Source organism: Rhinatrema bivittatum, chromosome 7 (assembly GCF_901001135.1).
Source record: "Rhinatrema bivittatum chromosome 7, aRhiBiv1.1, whole genome shotgun sequence".
Taxonomy (NCBI): Eukaryota; Metazoa; Chordata; class Amphibia; order Gymnophiona; family Rhinatrematidae; genus Rhinatrema; species Rhinatrema bivittatum.
Genome location: NC_042621.1, coordinates 107,314,117 through 107,331,040, shown reverse-complemented (window position 1 = coordinate 107,331,040; position 16,924 = coordinate 107,314,117). Strand labels below are relative to the sequence as shown.

Sequence of the window (16,924 nt, the reverse complement as noted above, 5' to 3'; positions counted from 1 at the left end):
GCCAATCAACAACTCATAGATTTGGGAAACGCAGTCACTAAGGCTAGGGGATACCTTACCACACATCCCACGCCACAAGCCAAATGGGATTATAGGGACCTTCTTTACACGTTAAACTGTTATATCCACCAACGGACACAGAGGGATTTATTGCATCAGGCGCACAAGCTGTATAGGTTTGGGAACAAAATGGGGAAACTATTAGCGAACCAAGTTAGGGCTCAGCGGGGAATGACATTTATTCCTATGCTAATGGACACCGCCGGTAACAGACATACCAAGGGTGCTAAGATTTGTGCCATCTTTCGGGCTTTTTACGAAGGATTGTATACAAATGACACTTCTGCACAAGCACAGGTAGCTGAAGCAAATTTCTTCCGTGATTTAACACTACCTACAATTAGTACGGCCCAATTGGAGGCGGTGAACGCCCCCATCACTAAACAGGAAATATGGGAGAACATAGGAGACAGTAAGGCGCACAAAGCTCCAGGTCCGGATGGGCTAAATGCGGACTTTTACAAATTATTAAAAATGGAAGTGGGGGATCCGTTACAACGATATTTCCTTAGTATACCCACGGCTGGGTTTTCTAGGGAAGCAACAATGGCATATATTACTGTACTCCCCAAGGGTGGCAAAGATCCACTTCAGCCGGCTTCTTACCGGCCAATCTCTCTGTTGAATTATGATGTCAAATTATTTGCCCGAATTTTGGCCAATAGACTTAGTAAAGTGTTACCGGAATTGATCTCCATCAATCAGGTGGGATTTGTGAAAGGGAGGAAGGCCAGTAGACACCTTTTGAGTTTGTGGATGGCAATGACACATTGCTCGATGCACCGCATTCCAGCCTTAGCAGTGGGGTTTGACGCCGAAAAGGCATTTGACCGTGTGGCGTGGGACTATCAATTTTCTGTTTTGCAAAAATATGGTTTTCAAGGCAATGTCATTAATAGCATTGCAGCCCTCTATCACCATCCTTTGTCTATGATAGTAGCTAACGGCCTCCTGTCTACTCCGTTTGAGCTATGCCGCGGAGTCCGGCAAGGTTGCCCCCTCTCACCATTGCTCTACATTCTGTCTCTTGACCCCTTATTAAGAACGATTCAGGGGGATCCTGGGGTGGAAGGCCTGCAGTTGAGGGGGTCTCAATTTAAGATTGCTGCTTTTGCAGACGATGTGCTGATCTTTGTGATAAACCCGGTAACTTCTCTTCCCAGAGTCCTTGCACTTCAAGCACAATTTGGGGTATTTTCTGGCTTAAAAATTAATAGAGATAAATCGGAAGCTATTGACATTCTTGGTTCCGTGAAAGGACTTTGGCCTGGAGTTTTCCCATTGCGATGGGTAACCTCTGAGATGAAGTATCTGGGTATTAGAATACCGGTGAATGTTAATCATTTATACGATGTGAATATCTTGCCATTATTGAAAAACACGAAAAAGAAACTTTCGGACTGGATGAACCTGCCACTGTCCATCTCGGGACGGATACAATTGTTTAAAATGATTGAGTTGCCTAAGTGGCTGTATATCATGCAAATGCTGCCCATGTGGGTCCGGCAGTGTCACATACGTGAGTTGAACGCCGCTCTTCGGACATTTATTTGGCAAAAGAAGAAAGCCAGGATTGGTATGTCTATGCTTATGCGTACCCAACAAGAGGGAGGTCTGGCGTGTCCCAACATCCATCTGTATAATGTGGCCCTGTTACTATGTCATTTACAAGACTGGATACGGGGCACGAGTCTTTTCATTCCACGTGACCTTCTGCAAGATTGGTGTCACCCGCTTGACATTGGTAATTTACTTATTGCCCCAAGATCAGCATTGCCTAAGCATGTGGGGGACTTTCCATATATTGGGGCATGTAGGATGGCCTGGAAAAGACTGTGCTCACAGCTCTCTATTTCTTGGAGGTCGTTATATTTTGCTACTATATGGGGTCTTCCACAATTCTCTCCCAGCTGGGACCCCTCTATTTTTCGTCAGTGGACTGAGTTTGGTCTTACTCACATTGAGCAGCTAATGAACCCCACTGGTCCTGGATTATTGCCCTTTGCAGATTTACAGGCGCTCTATGGCATACCCAAGACACACTTTTATGCTTACCTACAAATTCGACATTTTATTACCACGTGGAAAGCGCCCACGATAACGGGAGTCTTAGGAGAGCGGCTTGAGATGTTTTTCCCTGTTACTCCCCATCGGACTTCTTGTGCCACTATGTTTCAGAAACTTACGTCCTTGAATCCCACAACGGGGTTGACACATCTAACGGACAGCTGGAACGCGGAACTACACAATCAGCTTTCCCCCAGGCAGTTGGAAGTTTGTTTCCGCACTATTGGTTACTACACTGACAATGTACAATTAAAGGAAGTACAATTTAAGTTGCTACATAGAATTTATGTAACCCCGGCTAAAGCCTGCCAATGGAAGATGACCACCTCTTCCGCTTGTTTTAAATGCGGGTCAGAAGGGGCCAATCTATGGCATAACTTTTGGGACTGTAGCTTTATCAATCTCTTCTGGCAGAAGATTTTGGCCTATATGGGACGGCTGTGGGAATGTGTTATTCCAGGGGATCCACAGCTGTGTTTACTCCATCTCTCACCAGATCCAAGGTTGGGAACACACACCAGTGCACTGGGACGTTTCTTACGTAAGGGCTTTCTCTTGGCCAAACAGGTCATTCTGTCTCACTGGCTGGATAAAGACCCGCCAACCTTTCCTCACTGGCGTCTAAAACTTCATCAGATGGTAGTATATGAACAGCTAACGGCGAAAGCTACCCTGTCGCTTCCCAAGCAAGACCAGTTTCTGGAAATCTGGAACCCATATCTCCTTACATTGCATCAGCGAGCCCGGAGTAGGATCCTAGATTTTTCCTCTTGACCTGGACCGTGTCGCACGGCTACATCAACATCTGGTTTACTCACACAGACTCTGCTTTGGTTTTTTTTTGGTTGTATTCTGTTGTTTCTTTTGTTTTCTTTTACTTACTTTCTTTTTCCCCCTTTTTTAGTATCTGGTGTTTTATGAGATATATATTGAACCTAGGATCACCCATGTTTCATGAAAATGTTTCTCTGTATTGTTCACGGTTTAACTGCTGTCTGTACCTGCATACGTGTCTAACCTGGGACACAGCGAACCGGGGGGGGGGGGGGGGAGGTTAGGGTTGGGTTTAGGGAGGGACAGTGGGGGATTGTGACTGCATGATAGTCTGCTTTATCTTTATGATAGTGGTTGTAATGTTAAAATGTTATAAATAAAGGATACAAAAAAAAAAAAAAAGGTACAACAGATTGATTGACTTTATTGGAAATTTACAAATGATGATTAGTTTCTCCAGGTTAGGGAGGGGGGAGGGTATGGGGAGGTAAAAATAGAAGTAAAATGTATTAGGAGTTATTGTTGAATACAATTCAGCCGGGTTATCACGGCTCTTATAATTTTGATGTAAATACTGTATCAAGAAGTCGAGGATCTAAGATACAAACCTTGTACAGCTAATTATGCTCGGCTGAATATGTAAATGTTTTACTGACTTCTAATATAATGGGGAAAAAAATCATATTTGGCAAGAACTTATTTTCTACGTAAATTAATAGTTCTTTATGCGTTGTCTTCAATGGAAAATTATGAAAGAAAGTATTCTTTCAATGTGATTTAGTTTTTTTATTTGCAGGAGCAGAATTCTTCTGAAAAACAGAAAAAACTTTGTTTAAAGCTAGGAACATAGGATTTTCTGCATCTTAGGCTTCAATTTATTTATTTATTTATTTAGAATTTTTATATACCGGCATTCTTGATACAATATCATATCGGTTTCCAATATAACAAAAACAGTCGCTGTTGAGGCGTTACATTAAACAAGGTGTCTGAACTATAGAACTTAAATATTAAATAGAGATAAATGAATCAATGAACATCGTTAATAGGCGTAACAAATAAGTAAACAATAAAATAAGATAAAGTAAAAATAAAGTAGAAAAAACTACAAGGAGCAGCGAACTGTTAGTGGGCGTGACATGAACTAAAGTATCTGCTAGGGTATCTTTCGTAACATATTGATTGTCCTAATCTGGCGTAAGCGGGTCCTAAGGGTAGTGAGCGGGTCCTAACGGAAGTGAGAATGATCATGGGTCTCATAGAAGACTGTTATGTCCTTTGACCGGTGTCCCAGAGGTTCTTGAGATTCCGGGAAGGCTTGTCGAAAGAGCCAAGTTTTTAGTTGTTTCTTAAAAATTTGATGGCATGTTTCAGAGCTTCGCCAAGAATTTATCTGGATAATTTCCAGATAAATTCAGTGTTATATGTAAGCTGTAGAATCTCCTTGTTTTATCAGAATACAATCCACTAGAATAGTCTACCTCCTATGTGAAAACCTATTTATAAATAGAGGAAATATGTAAAGCAATTGCTCAGAGTTCTGGGTATACCTTCACAAGAAACAGGGTGGATGAGTGTGCCTTGACAGATGAAGCCATTGAAAGAAGAGGTTTTTTTGTTCCGGCTGCTGTCAGTCCCACCCCATGAGATACTCTTATTTATTTTATTTATTTAGCATTTTTATATACCGACTTTCCAATAACAGAATTACTGATCAATTCGGTTTACATTCTAAACAATAATAATAAGTACATGTCTTACAATGAACAGGTCGATAGAACTTGGATACAGATATATGGGGTTAACAACAAAAGTAACTGAAACGGAGCCTAATGTAGGCTAGAAAAACAGGTGAAGGGTATGGGCTGGGTTTTGATTTTAGACTGCCAAGGATTCGTAGTTGACCTGAGAATTCTTTCGGGGGTTCTAGGGAGTATTAAAGATGACCTATATAGTTCTCTAGTGGGTTACCAAAGAAGGGATCATTGGCAGGGAAATTCCGCAGGCTGATGTTATGAGAAAGCTTGGTTGAATAACCAAGTCTTAAGTCTTTTTTTAAATATAGTGGGGCATTGCACTCTTGAGATATGTCTTTAAGATACCAGCTCTTGAAATGTAATAGAATAAGAAGTTTATTGGTAACTACCACTAGATTACTACCACTGATAGTCAAGTTCACCCCACCATGTATGTATTTATTTACTGGTTTTATATACCGTCGTTCAGTATTCTATCACAATGGTATACACAATTATGAAATGATAAAACAAACAATTACATACAACAAAACATAACAAGTAAAATAGTAAAACAATAATAAAATGATAAAAACTGAGAGAATAAAAATACAACTAAAATTAAAATAAATGCCTAGAGTCTAAGCTAAATTTTTAACAATGATGATATGCTTCCCAAAATGCTTTCTTAAAACAGTCATATTTAAGTGCTTCTAAATTATAATCATTCTGTTTCCTGAAATGCCTTTGTAAAGAGCCATGTTTTTAGATCTTTCTTAAAGGTTTTTAAATTTATTTTGTAAAGCAATTCTACTGGTAAGGTGTTCCATAACTTGGGTCCTGGTATTGAAATAGTCCTTGATCTGACCTCACTTAAATGAGCAGTGTGAATTGATGGAAAGGTCAGTAACCCTTTAAGGATCTTAGATTGTGTTGAGTTGTGTGAAGGTGTTTTCCCACATTTAGCCAGCCATTCTGTTTGCTCTCCATTTATCACTTTATATAGCAAAGTACTTTGTAATCATGTGTTCCTTCTTCTGTTATAAGATCTTCACTACATGGCAGTATGCATGTACACTTACATGCAGTATAGCTATCTGCTACAGAGAGATTTAGATTGATTAATGTCTTAATCTGGGTAGACTGGATGGGCCAGTTGGTCCTTATGTCATTTACTATGTTGGGGAGGGATTTATCAAAAGCACTTATCAATGTACATATAGTAGGATTGTTTGGTTGTATCTAGAGTTCTGAAGCCAGTTTGAACAATTCTTTACAGGTGTCCTGTGGTGTCTCTGTCCTACCTTCCTCGAATGGCGTCTGCCATGTTCCCCTGTGGGGGGGTTCTGGCTGGGACCTTGGAAGGAGCCTGTTTCTGGGAACAAAAAGATGCACACTTCCGTCCCCACCTTCTACCACTAGAGCCTGGGGGCTGCACGGACATCCAGATAGAAAGCAACACTCGGCACTGCCTAGTGACTTACAGACCAGGTAAATTACATGGGATGTACAGACTCTATAAATTATTGTCCAGGGCAAGAGAGAGAACAGACAGATCTGGCAGCCACTGCAGAACTTCCCCCTTAACCATAGAATCATGTTCCTACAGGACATCCCAGGGTCGTCATTCATGTTTCCCATTTTCATGGCTATTGTCTCCACCTAAGCTCCTGTTAGCCTCTGCTGCTGATCCTCCCTTCTGCTCTCAACTACCTGGGCATTGCGTGCCAGTTTAACAGGTCAAACAGTGGAATGCCAGATCCAAAATAGTTTGGTTTTTATCGGAAGAAAATCATGTCTAACAAATCTGAGCAAATTTCTTGAAGTGACTAGAGAATTAGATTATGGAGGTGCACTTGATGTGTAGTATACTTGGATTTCAGAAAAACTTTTGACAGTGATTCAAATAGGAAGTTCATAAATAAGCTAAATGTAAGGTATGATTCTCAAAGTAATTGAATTAACTGATTGAATGATAGGCACATAGACATCACCATAGGAGGAAGAGCCCCCACCAAAATTATTTTTTTCATCAGCACCTCTCATTCTCTTGCTGCTACTCATGATCAAGAATAAGTCACTGGGCAGCAAGACCACAGCACCCTGGATCAGAAGTAGGAGGCAGCACTTCACATTTATTAATTCACTTATGTATTTATTTGAAAGGATTTACATCCTGCACCTTGCCCTATGATTGGGGTGGGAAGTAATTAAAAAAAAAAAAAAAAATTCCGGTAAACAATGCATAAAAACAGCGACATACTAAAGCACTTGAAAATCCAGGTAGACAAATACTGATCTCTCACGGAAGCTGCATAATTTACTCTGTTAAATTGAAGGCACTCTTAAATATTAATGTTTCAGTGCCTTTTAAAATTTCTCTGCATCAGAGCATTACAAATGATAGGGCACTTTAGTTGACTGTTCCCATCTCGCATCTTGCCAAGATGGGCATAGTGAAGAGCAGGTATCTCTAAAAATAAAACCTTGCTGTGAGGATCTCTGGACTCTACTTGAGGCATATATGCACAAGACTGAATTGATCAAAGGCGCTTGTACATTGTTTAGATTGCCCTTTTGGTATATAAAATGTTAGTCGATCCGCCACTGGACACATGAATAAGGTGCTCCCACAGCCAGGTCTCTGACTCTAGACGGGCTGCTGAATTTTGGACTATCTGTAATGGTCTAACAGTACATGTTGGGAACCCTAGATATAGAGTTGCAATAATTTATAGCTGGAAGAATGAACAGCTGTAATACTGCACGGCAATTGTTGGGAATTAGGAGCAGATTTAGGTGACGTAAGAAGATACAACAGACATGTCTTGTTCTCATTGATAGCTGTTGATTAGGATAATTCCCAGATTCTTAACCTCTTGAGAAATGGATATCTTCTGGCCTTTAAATTTAAAAAATGACATGCGTATTTGTCCTTGGGAACAATTAGTTCCGAATTATCTATATGTCTGTTATGACAGAATCACTACTGAATGACTGATAGACACGTGCAAAAAAATCGAAAGCAGCCCATGATGACAGCATTTGGGGGGGAACGGGACTGTGTACTGTCTGCATACAGTTTATGTATTAGCCCAAGATTTATCCATCAGGGAGTCAGTTGGGTTGGCCCCTTTTTTTCAGTTTTAATATCGCAGAGCAAGGAATTGCTGCTTCTTTCCAGTCTTCGGTATCTTGCCTTCACAGTTTGGGTGCTGAGAGCGAATGAAGTTCTTTTGGTTTCTTAAGTATTTTTCTTTTCTTAACTAGAATGTTTTATTGATTGCAAATGGAAGTGGTTTGCTATAAGGTGTGACTGCAAAATCCTAGATCATTTTCACATGAAAACTGCTTGAGGTCTTGATACCTCAGAGTATTGGCTCAAATTCAGCTCTGCCAGAGTACACCTTAAATGGATTTAGCGAATATCAGTATGTAGAACAAAAACATATTTCTGTACAACCTTTAGTTATAAAATTAATGTGGAGCTTAACCTCTAGGGGTGGGAAGAAGTAAAAAGTTTTTTTGGAGGGGGGTCCCCAAAAATTTTGTTTTGTTTAATATTTGTCTTGAAATGATAAATTCTGCTGGAAACACGCTGGAGTAGATTGACTCCGATGCACCCTCCCCACCAGAGGGCATTATTTTGATGTACAGCAGCTGAACTATCTGGGAATGACAGGGCAGGAAGAAAGGGAGGAGGAGTGGTGCTTTATATATATATATTTTAAAGCAACAGGTCTGCAGTGTAAGCAGGAGGCACTATGGGTTAATCTGGAAAAAGGGAATGGAACCCACCACTTCCCCCAAATTATACCCATACAAAATGATTTTTCTGCACTGGAAAATGAAGATACTGCAGAAATGAAACTAAAATGGTATCTGAAAAGAAGGAAGACACCCAACGAACACACACAAACAAGTACTGTCAAAGGACCTCAAACCAAAAAACTCCTGGGTGACTTTATTGTCAAAGGGATTAACTTGGGACATATTTTGAATGGGTGCGATTTTAACCCTGGTTTCCCTGGTTCATAGCCCACTGCTTCACTGTCTAGGAATTGAAAAGATCTATCTTCTATGCAAGAGGTCATTGTCATGGTAAAGATGTAGACTAAAAGATCAGTGATTCTATCCACTCTGTATCGGCAGCACACGTTTATGAGAGATACCCTGTCCTGGTGGCTGATTCATTCCAAAGTTGTCTAGTACAACTTGTCCTGTCTATGGATGCGTCCAACCATGATGTGGAAGCTTGCATGAGAGGCTTCGCATAAGAGTTGCTTAGAGAATTTCATTGCTTTCCTTCAGCGAAGGACAATAAGTGTTAACCTAAAGTCTTTGAGGGTTTACTTGGCTGATGAAATGTTCTTGTCTAAACAAGAACATTCATTCTGCTTCATGTAACAGGAGACTGTTAGGTAGAAGAACAAGGCAATTTTTGGCAGTAGGGCTTGAAGGTCTATGCCAAGTGGACAAGGAGTCTGTCCTGATGTTTGACTGAATCCAGGTCAGGAACCCTCAATGGTCCCTGGTCAGAGTAAAGACAAGATATTCCACAGGTACAAAATCCTGTGGTACTGCTGGGTTTTTTTTTAATCTCTGTAACAGAGATTCCTAGACTTCTGTTTCAGCATATTCTTACCCTAGACTAGATATTTTTCTCTTTATTCAACGGTCAAGGTCCTATGTAAACTGAGAAGAATCTAGGCAGCCAGGTTCTACATAACTCCCTATTGACAGAGACAGATTCCAGTAGAAAAAGAAACGACCCCGGCAAGTCTGGGGTCGTTGAAGGTAACCTGGGCTCGAGTGGGGACGGCGGCCAATAGAGGGGAGGAGAAAAGAATAGGGGGAGGTGGGGGTGGGGGGGGGTGGGGAACGGGTCTGACGAGCACACCAATGGGAGGAGAGAAAGTTAAAAGCAGTCCTCCCATTGGTGTACCGGCGGGGTAGCATAGATAAACTAAGCAGGCTGATCGGCAGTTGGGAAGCAGGCAGCGGAGCAAGCGGAGGGTTCTTTGCTTCCCGCCCTCCCTCCCTTGGATGTTATTGTTTTGTGTTGCATATCGGTGCATGTCGCAGTTGGAGGCGGAAAACCCGAGCCATATGTTGTATTGGTGTATTGGAATACGGTAATGGACTGTTCGGCGGTGGGGGAGGAATGCCCGAGTAACTTGGGGCCGTTACCCGGGAAGGCCTAAAGAGCAAGAAGGGGCCGATGCTCAGGCCCAAAACTTACCCTCGCTGATGCCCAGGCGGGGTAAGGAGGGTGGGGGCAAATCACTAGCTTACCACCGGGCCGCGGTGGTAAGTGAAGAAGGGGAGGCGGCCAAGGAGGGGGAAAGGGGGGCATTGTTATTTGAATGTATGTTAAGATAGCGGCTCGGGTTAGGTTAATAAACTGCGGCCTTTGTTAATACCATACAGTTGTCCAGTATTTATTTAAAGGGGGGAAGGGGCTGACCTGCAGCCGCCGGACCGATTGTCTCGAGTCCCGATGTTAGCTCCCTGGGTGAACATTTTGTTGATGATCTCATGCATGGCTGTATCTGTTACATCCAAAATGTTGAAGCTCTCTTTTTTTTCTTTTCTTGTTTTTCTTTGGGGCAAACTTACTCTTTCCCTGTCCCTACTTAGCATTCTGAATTCACCTGAAATTGCAAATCTTTCCTATTATATTTCATTTTTCAGACAGGCTGTTGTCCTTCCTTCTCACCCAAGCTCTTTATTGCTTCTATATTGTTATTGGCCTGTAGGATATGCTAATGACTTGTACCTTTGAAAGAAGCTGAAAGCATGCTAGATTATACTAAAAGCCTTGCAAATCCCCCTTCCTCTGAGATGCAATGGTATGATGCCCTACAAAAATGCTTCCTCCTTTTAATGAAAGGCAAGCTCTATATATAGAGCAACTTTAAAGTCTATCTTCTGTCTTGATGGAGAAATACTGATAAAGGCTCCCCAAATTGCTTTGTGTAGTTTGAGGAGGTGAGGGTCCTGAACACAGTGGTCATTTATCCAGACTTTTAATTGCAACTAATTCAGTGCTTCATGCTCAAACATTTATTGTGGAGCCATAGTGCAGTGCAGGAGAGAGGGAGCCCAGCTAGTAGAACAGGATAGGCAAGGATATAGTTGGCAGAGACTATTTTTCTGAACTGGATGCTTGAACCAGTGCTGCTGCTGGCATGGAATCCAGAAAAAGAGGCAGCAAGAGTGTCTGTTCTCCAAGGACAAGCAGGATGGCAGTCATCACACATGAGTGACATCATCCGATGGAGCCTAGTATAGAACACTTATGTCAAAGTTTTGGAACTTTAACTGAGCCTCATAGAGCATACCCACACATATACCATGCATCCATGCAGGGTCCCTTCAGTCTAATACTGGAGCAAAAGAAAAAAAACAAATGTAGTAGAGACCCAATTCCACAGATTGTGGGAGGATCTTGTGAGGGCAGACATCCTGCTGTCCTCAGAACACTTGTTACAGGTAAGCAACTCAGCTTTTTCTGAGGAGCTGGAAAGGTACAATGACTGAAAGCTGCTAGTTCAAGAGATAAGGAGGGGGAGTGGCAGCATAGAAAGGAAAGAGAGAAAGAATGAGCAGGTAGCCATAACACACTATTGTACCACTTACTTTGGCCCACCAGGTACAACTGCCATTTTCTGAAACTCCTGTTATGAAATTTTAAGGGGTAAGTAGTTTGACTCGTGGCAGTCCTTTACTTTTCTACTGTATGACTTTTGTGTCTCCTACACAGGCAAAACGCATTCTTCTCTGCGCTGTGTTATGATGGAGCTGATCAGCCATGCAACAGATTCAGATGGGGAACTGACCTGCTCCTGTTACCCTGTTCAGACATTCAGTGCTGGCCCAACCTGTAAACTCCTCACCAAGAATGCCATCTTCGAGAATCCTGATAAAGATGGCAGTATTCTCGTGTGTGCTGGGGATGAAGCTTCCAACTCTGCCATGGTGAGCCTTACTGCTTATGCGGTTAAAACTCTCTGAACGCAAACCTGGGGAACAGAGGTTAATTGCAGACTTAAGTTTTGTGGTGAGGTTGTTCAGTAAGGTGATGATCTGTAATGACAAATGGCAAGGTTATAGTACATATGGGTTTGGAAAGTCTTAATATCTGGTCTTACAGATAAGTCATATTCCAATGAAACTAAGGGCATCAAGTTTAATTGCTACTCTGAAGACAAGTAGGTGATTAAGAACATAAGAAAATGCCATATTGGGTCAGACCAAGGGTCCATCAAGCCATAACAACCTGGCAAGTACCCAAAAACTAAGTCTATTCCATGTTACCATTGCTAATGGCAGTGGCTATTTTCTAAGGGGCGGATTTTAAGAGCCCTGCTCGCGTAAATCCGCCCGGATTTACGCGAGCAGGGCCCTGCGCGCCGGTGCCACCAAGTTTGTATCCACGGGAACCCCCCAGCAGGGGGGTTCCCGTGGATACAAACTGTACTTTTACATCTAGCCCCGTGACGATCATGGGTCAGTGTGCCATGCATGTGAGAACCTATGGTGAGTTGAGTCACATTCACATTATAAATGTCATAATTAAATGATAAGTGTGCACTAAAATCCAACCCCCTCCATAACCCCACCCCCACCCCGCCCTGCCGGGGCATGGAAAAATGGTCTTGCTTGAAGCTGGTCCCTGGTGCAAAAAAGGTTGGGGACCACTGGTATAGAGCATGCTCAGTATGCCAAGTCAAAGTTCTGAAAGCTGACAGAAGTTTTCCATGCCTAGCTCCATCTGATGATGTCACCCATATGTGAGAACTAACATCCTGCTGTCCAGGCCAGTGGGTGTGAGATTTGGCCAGATTACGCGTGGTGACGAGATTAGGCCTCCACCAGTTCCCTCCCAGTCCGTTCTAATTATATTCTCAGATGGAAGAGTGGAATGACTGCTCTCTGACCTCCCTTCTGTTTGTCTTCCTTAGCTGTGGAATGCTGGGACTGGAGCTCTCCTTCAGAAGCTTCAGGCACATCAGCCAGTGCTGGACATCTGCCCATTTGAGGTGAACCAGAGCAGTTTACTGGCCACTTTGACAGAGACAATGGTGAAGATCTACAAATGGGAGTGAATTGGGAGCATGGCTGACATACTGGATGAGAAACCTAAGAATACGCTGCAGAATAAATTGGATCAGATACTGTGTTCCTCACCTAGTAAAAGGCTAAAGCCAGTAGTGCCTTAGAGGAAGAGGAACAGCAGCAAGGCCAGCATCAGACTGACCAAGAATGCTTGGTAACCATATTTCAGCGACTCCACTCTATGGTTATAATGGTGCTTTGTTCCAGAATGCTTATGGCAGAGGGCCTCAAAAAGGACATGTGTTTGGATTTCTCACCGGGGTCCCTGGCATCTTGGAAACTACCTGACTGCAGGAACCCTGGGGATTTAGCACTATGAACAGTTTCTTCTTCATCCCTTCTGGATGGGGAGAAAAACCCTATCCTGGAATTTCTAACTTTGAGCTCAGCATCTGTGTGAATAATGTTTGAAGCACAGTAAACTGCAGTTTATGGAAATATGAGAATGAGGTGATGACTTAACAGCTCAGGTGAATGACCATGTTTGATATTTAGCTTTGCAGTGATGCACATTTAATACTATTGTGGGTCATACATTCTAATACCATCCTTTGAGTCCTAATCTCCTTACAATAAAGTTATATGATCTCTTTATAATGCAAAGAGTGCCAAACAGAATATACTGAAGAGGGAAGAACTATTATTTTATTGATCTCTTGCTGTTACCATTTGACCTCATACCTGGTAATTGGCATGTGTATTACAGTACAAACATCTTATTTTAAAACCTTCATTGCATGGCTTCTAGCCTTAATTCTGATGATCTGTTTTTCCAATTGGAGTCATCCTGTATGACCTGCAGTAATGTTCTGAGTTGTGCTCTGTCCCCGCTTGCTTGCATATAGGCCATGTACTGCAATACTCTTCTATGACCAGGAGAGCAGCCTGCAGCCATCAGCTACCTTCCATGCTGCTCTTTGGCCAACCAACAGATTTCGCTGTAAGAGGAGAGTATATGGTGCTCCTTGCAGGGAGTGAGTGCTTCTTTATCACTTGTAGCCAGCCTTATAAAAGGGGGTGTCAAGGGTTGGCATAACAGCTCAGTGTAGAACTATCTACAGTCATACAAGATACCTGTAAATTCCCAAGGCCAACTTCCAATCTGATACCCAAACTAAGGAGGTTGCAGAGGCAATGTTCACTGCCCCTTCAGGAGAGACGACATTTACTAGTTGGCTCAAAGTGCATTTGAGCCAGGTGTGGTCACAGTATCTCAGGACTGTAGCTGTTATGGTTAGTGTAGATAGGGGATGGGGAAAAATTCCCCATGAAAGTTCATAGTACCATAGCTGACACGGGACCAGTTTTAGTTGAGCTAGAAACCCCCCAAAAATGCAGAAAGCTGCTGGCCCAAAAGAGTGAAAGTATTTTTCTGTTTTTTTTTAAATGTTTGTGTGTTGTGTGTATATTTTGTTTTTTTGTTTTTTATTTAATGATCCATATATTCTAGTCCTGTTCTATTTCCTTATTCTGTAATTTGTGTGACCTCTTAGGGACCAAATATCATCCTGGATCCAATACTTTACTGTAATGTGCAAGTCTCCCTTGTTCAAGGCAGAGGCTGCATTTTTCTTGAACTTTACTTGGGGTTTGTGTGTTTTCCTTGTGTTTTCTATTTTCTTTTTTTAATTGGTTTCAAAATTACAAAACATGTGAACAGCCCTACAAATATGTTTGTTTTAAGCAATAGGCATGTATACAAAGCTGTATTAATGCCTGAATAAGAAGCTGTAATAAAGTGAACAAATTGTATCCTTGCATTCTGAGTTTTCTTAAAACCATGTAACTTCTCTTTTATCTGATAAGTGTATTCAGAAGCTCTTAACATGAGAGAATATAGCACTGAAAAGATTTTCATATCCCCCTGCCCTCATCTCTAAGATCAGTCATGGATAACTAAGAAAAAAACCAGTGTAGTAATTTGTTTTCTCACTTGTTTGCTACTCTGGAATTGATTTTGGTTTATTTCCCCCCACACTCTGTGTTTTTGTAGGGGAAATATCAACTGAATCAGGAATAAACTGCAGAAACCTCTTTCCCAAAAGGTCCTTATTCTCCAATTTTATCAAGGGTTCTCAGACTGATAATCCTCTCTGTTCACAAGTTAACTTTTCCAGAATGTTACTTAGATCAGATGGAACAGGACTTTTCCAGCTATAGTGCATCTAGCTACTGTCTAAAGATGATTGATGAGAGATACCAATTTTTGATTTAAGAGGAGTTAGAGTAATCATCTAGATCTTAAGGAGAATCACTAATGGATTTAAGAACAAAATAGTACCAGTTCATATATCTGTGAGATGACTTCCCTCAAAAGCTTTTTATCACTTGACAGTACCACCACATATGGAAGAAAGTACCGTTAGAACATAAGAATTGCCAGCTTAGGTCAGACCAAGGTCCATCAAGCTCAGCATCCTATCTCCAATAGTGGCCAATCCAGGTCACAAGTATTTGGCAGATCCAATCAGGTAGATCTAATTCGTGTTATTCCCAGGAATAGCCATAGCTTTCTTTAGTATACTGGCTAATATAGTATGGACCTTTTCCTAGCATGTAGCCAGATGGACTCAGGACCAATGGGGTTATGCTGCCCTGCCAACAGATGGAGATGGAGTCAGATTTCAAAGCTGATGTCACCCTAGATACACCACAGCCCTTCAGTATTTCTCAGTCTCCAGCAGATGGTGGACATACCTCTCCATATGGGGATTGCTGTACCTTTTGGAAGGAGAAATTCTACATTTAAATTGGAGAAAAAGTTGCTCTCCTGCGGTGATACCTAATGGTCCCTCCTCCAGTTGAGAATTCTTGAGGTGATTTCTGAGATCCATCAGAGGTGTCCCTTTGGTCCAGTAACAGGTTCCTGGTGTGGACTTTGTTGCTTAAGCAGCTGAAAGGCAGCGGGTGCAGGAAGCAGAGCATGTCTGTGACAGCCAAAGCCCTCTTCCCCCCACAGCCAGAGACTCTCTGTACTTAGCCAGTAAGCACTGAGCCCAGGTAAGTTTAATAAAAAAATAGATAAATATATGATTTATCCCCCAATTCAGAGACATTTGGAAGGGTTTTGGTAAGACTTCTCCAGTCTCCTTGCTCGGCTCAGCACACCTCACCAATGTTGTTCCTGATCCCGTTGGGGTAAGGGGAAGTGGGCTTCCAAGCGGGTTGAGTAGCCACCCCCAGTGGGCTAGGCCCCACTTTAGGCTTGGTCAGCACACTGTGTGGTAGGCTGCAGCGGTACCATCTTGCTCGCATGTCTGTGCATGCCATATTGCCCTCCATAGAACATCGGTACACTCAGTGCATAGGATCTGCGCATTTTGCGCATATACTTATGCACACAACCTACTAAGCGCAGAATACAGGCTTCGCTGCATCCTACCTAGGTACCTGAAATTATGCATATACAAATTTAAACACTAGCCGACAGAACACACATTTCTCACCACCACCAATGGCTCTGGCAGCCAAGAAACATAAGCGCCTTTCTCTCTGCGCTGCTTGTCATATTAGGGCTTCACAGACTGACCTGGATTCCAACTTATGTCAGCAACGTGAGGAAGCCCAGGGAGAGCTGACCTCCCCGGACTTTGCTAAGCCTGGCTCCTCCCATTCAGAGGATGGGTTAGCCACAGCCTTAACTGGAAGCTCCCTGGATCTGAGTACCCCCGGGACTGGGTCATCCACAGGGAAGAGAATTTCGGCAGCACCTACCCCAGTACCTCCTGGGCTAGGCATGGGACCCGGCTGCCTTCTCGGGTGGAATTTTTACAGGGCCTTCAAACCTTCATACAAGCGCAGTCTGCTACCTCACTTGCCCCTATCGGGACGGAACATCAGCCGGTAAACCCTCCCTCTCCCAGTCCTATCAACAGACCTCTAGGCATGCCTTGCCTCACCAAGGGTATCCCTGGCAGGGATAAGGACAAAGAGAAGGATACAGATTCCTTGGAAGATGGGGAAATTCCCCCTGTTTTAGAACCATATTGGACCATGTTAGTTTTTCCCTAGAGATTAATTGCTGGCCCTGATTTTCCAGACCCTGAAGATGCTGTGAGTTCCTAGGGAGGACTCCAGTAACATAGTAAAGACGACAGAAAAAGACCAAAATGGTTCATCCAGTCTACCCAGCAAGCTTCCTATGGTAGCAAATGCCACTCTGTGCA

General features: G+C 42.6%; 1 protein-coding gene across 2 annotated transcripts in view; it reads left to right on the top strand.

Moving 5' to 3' along the window:
• The window catches only part of RFWD3 (ring finger and WD repeat domain 3), a 173,294-nt gene extending 158,784 nt beyond the window's left edge, over positions 1 to 14,510 (top strand). The window contains exons 11-13 of one of the 2 annotated variants that reach the window (XM_029608897.1): positions 5,917 to 6,128; positions 11,404 to 11,618; positions 12,605 to 14,510. In XM_029608897.1, coding sequence (XP_029464757.1) covers positions 5,917 to 6,128; positions 11,404 to 11,618; positions 12,605 to 12,748 — 571 coding nt within the window. In that variant the 3' untranslated portion in view covers positions 12,749 to 14,510. The remainder of the gene's footprint in view (positions 1 to 5,916; positions 6,129 to 11,403; positions 11,619 to 12,604) is intronic. The other variant, XM_029608898.1, reaches the window with a different exon arrangement.
• Positions 14,511 to 16,924: the final 2,414 nt, after the last annotated feature.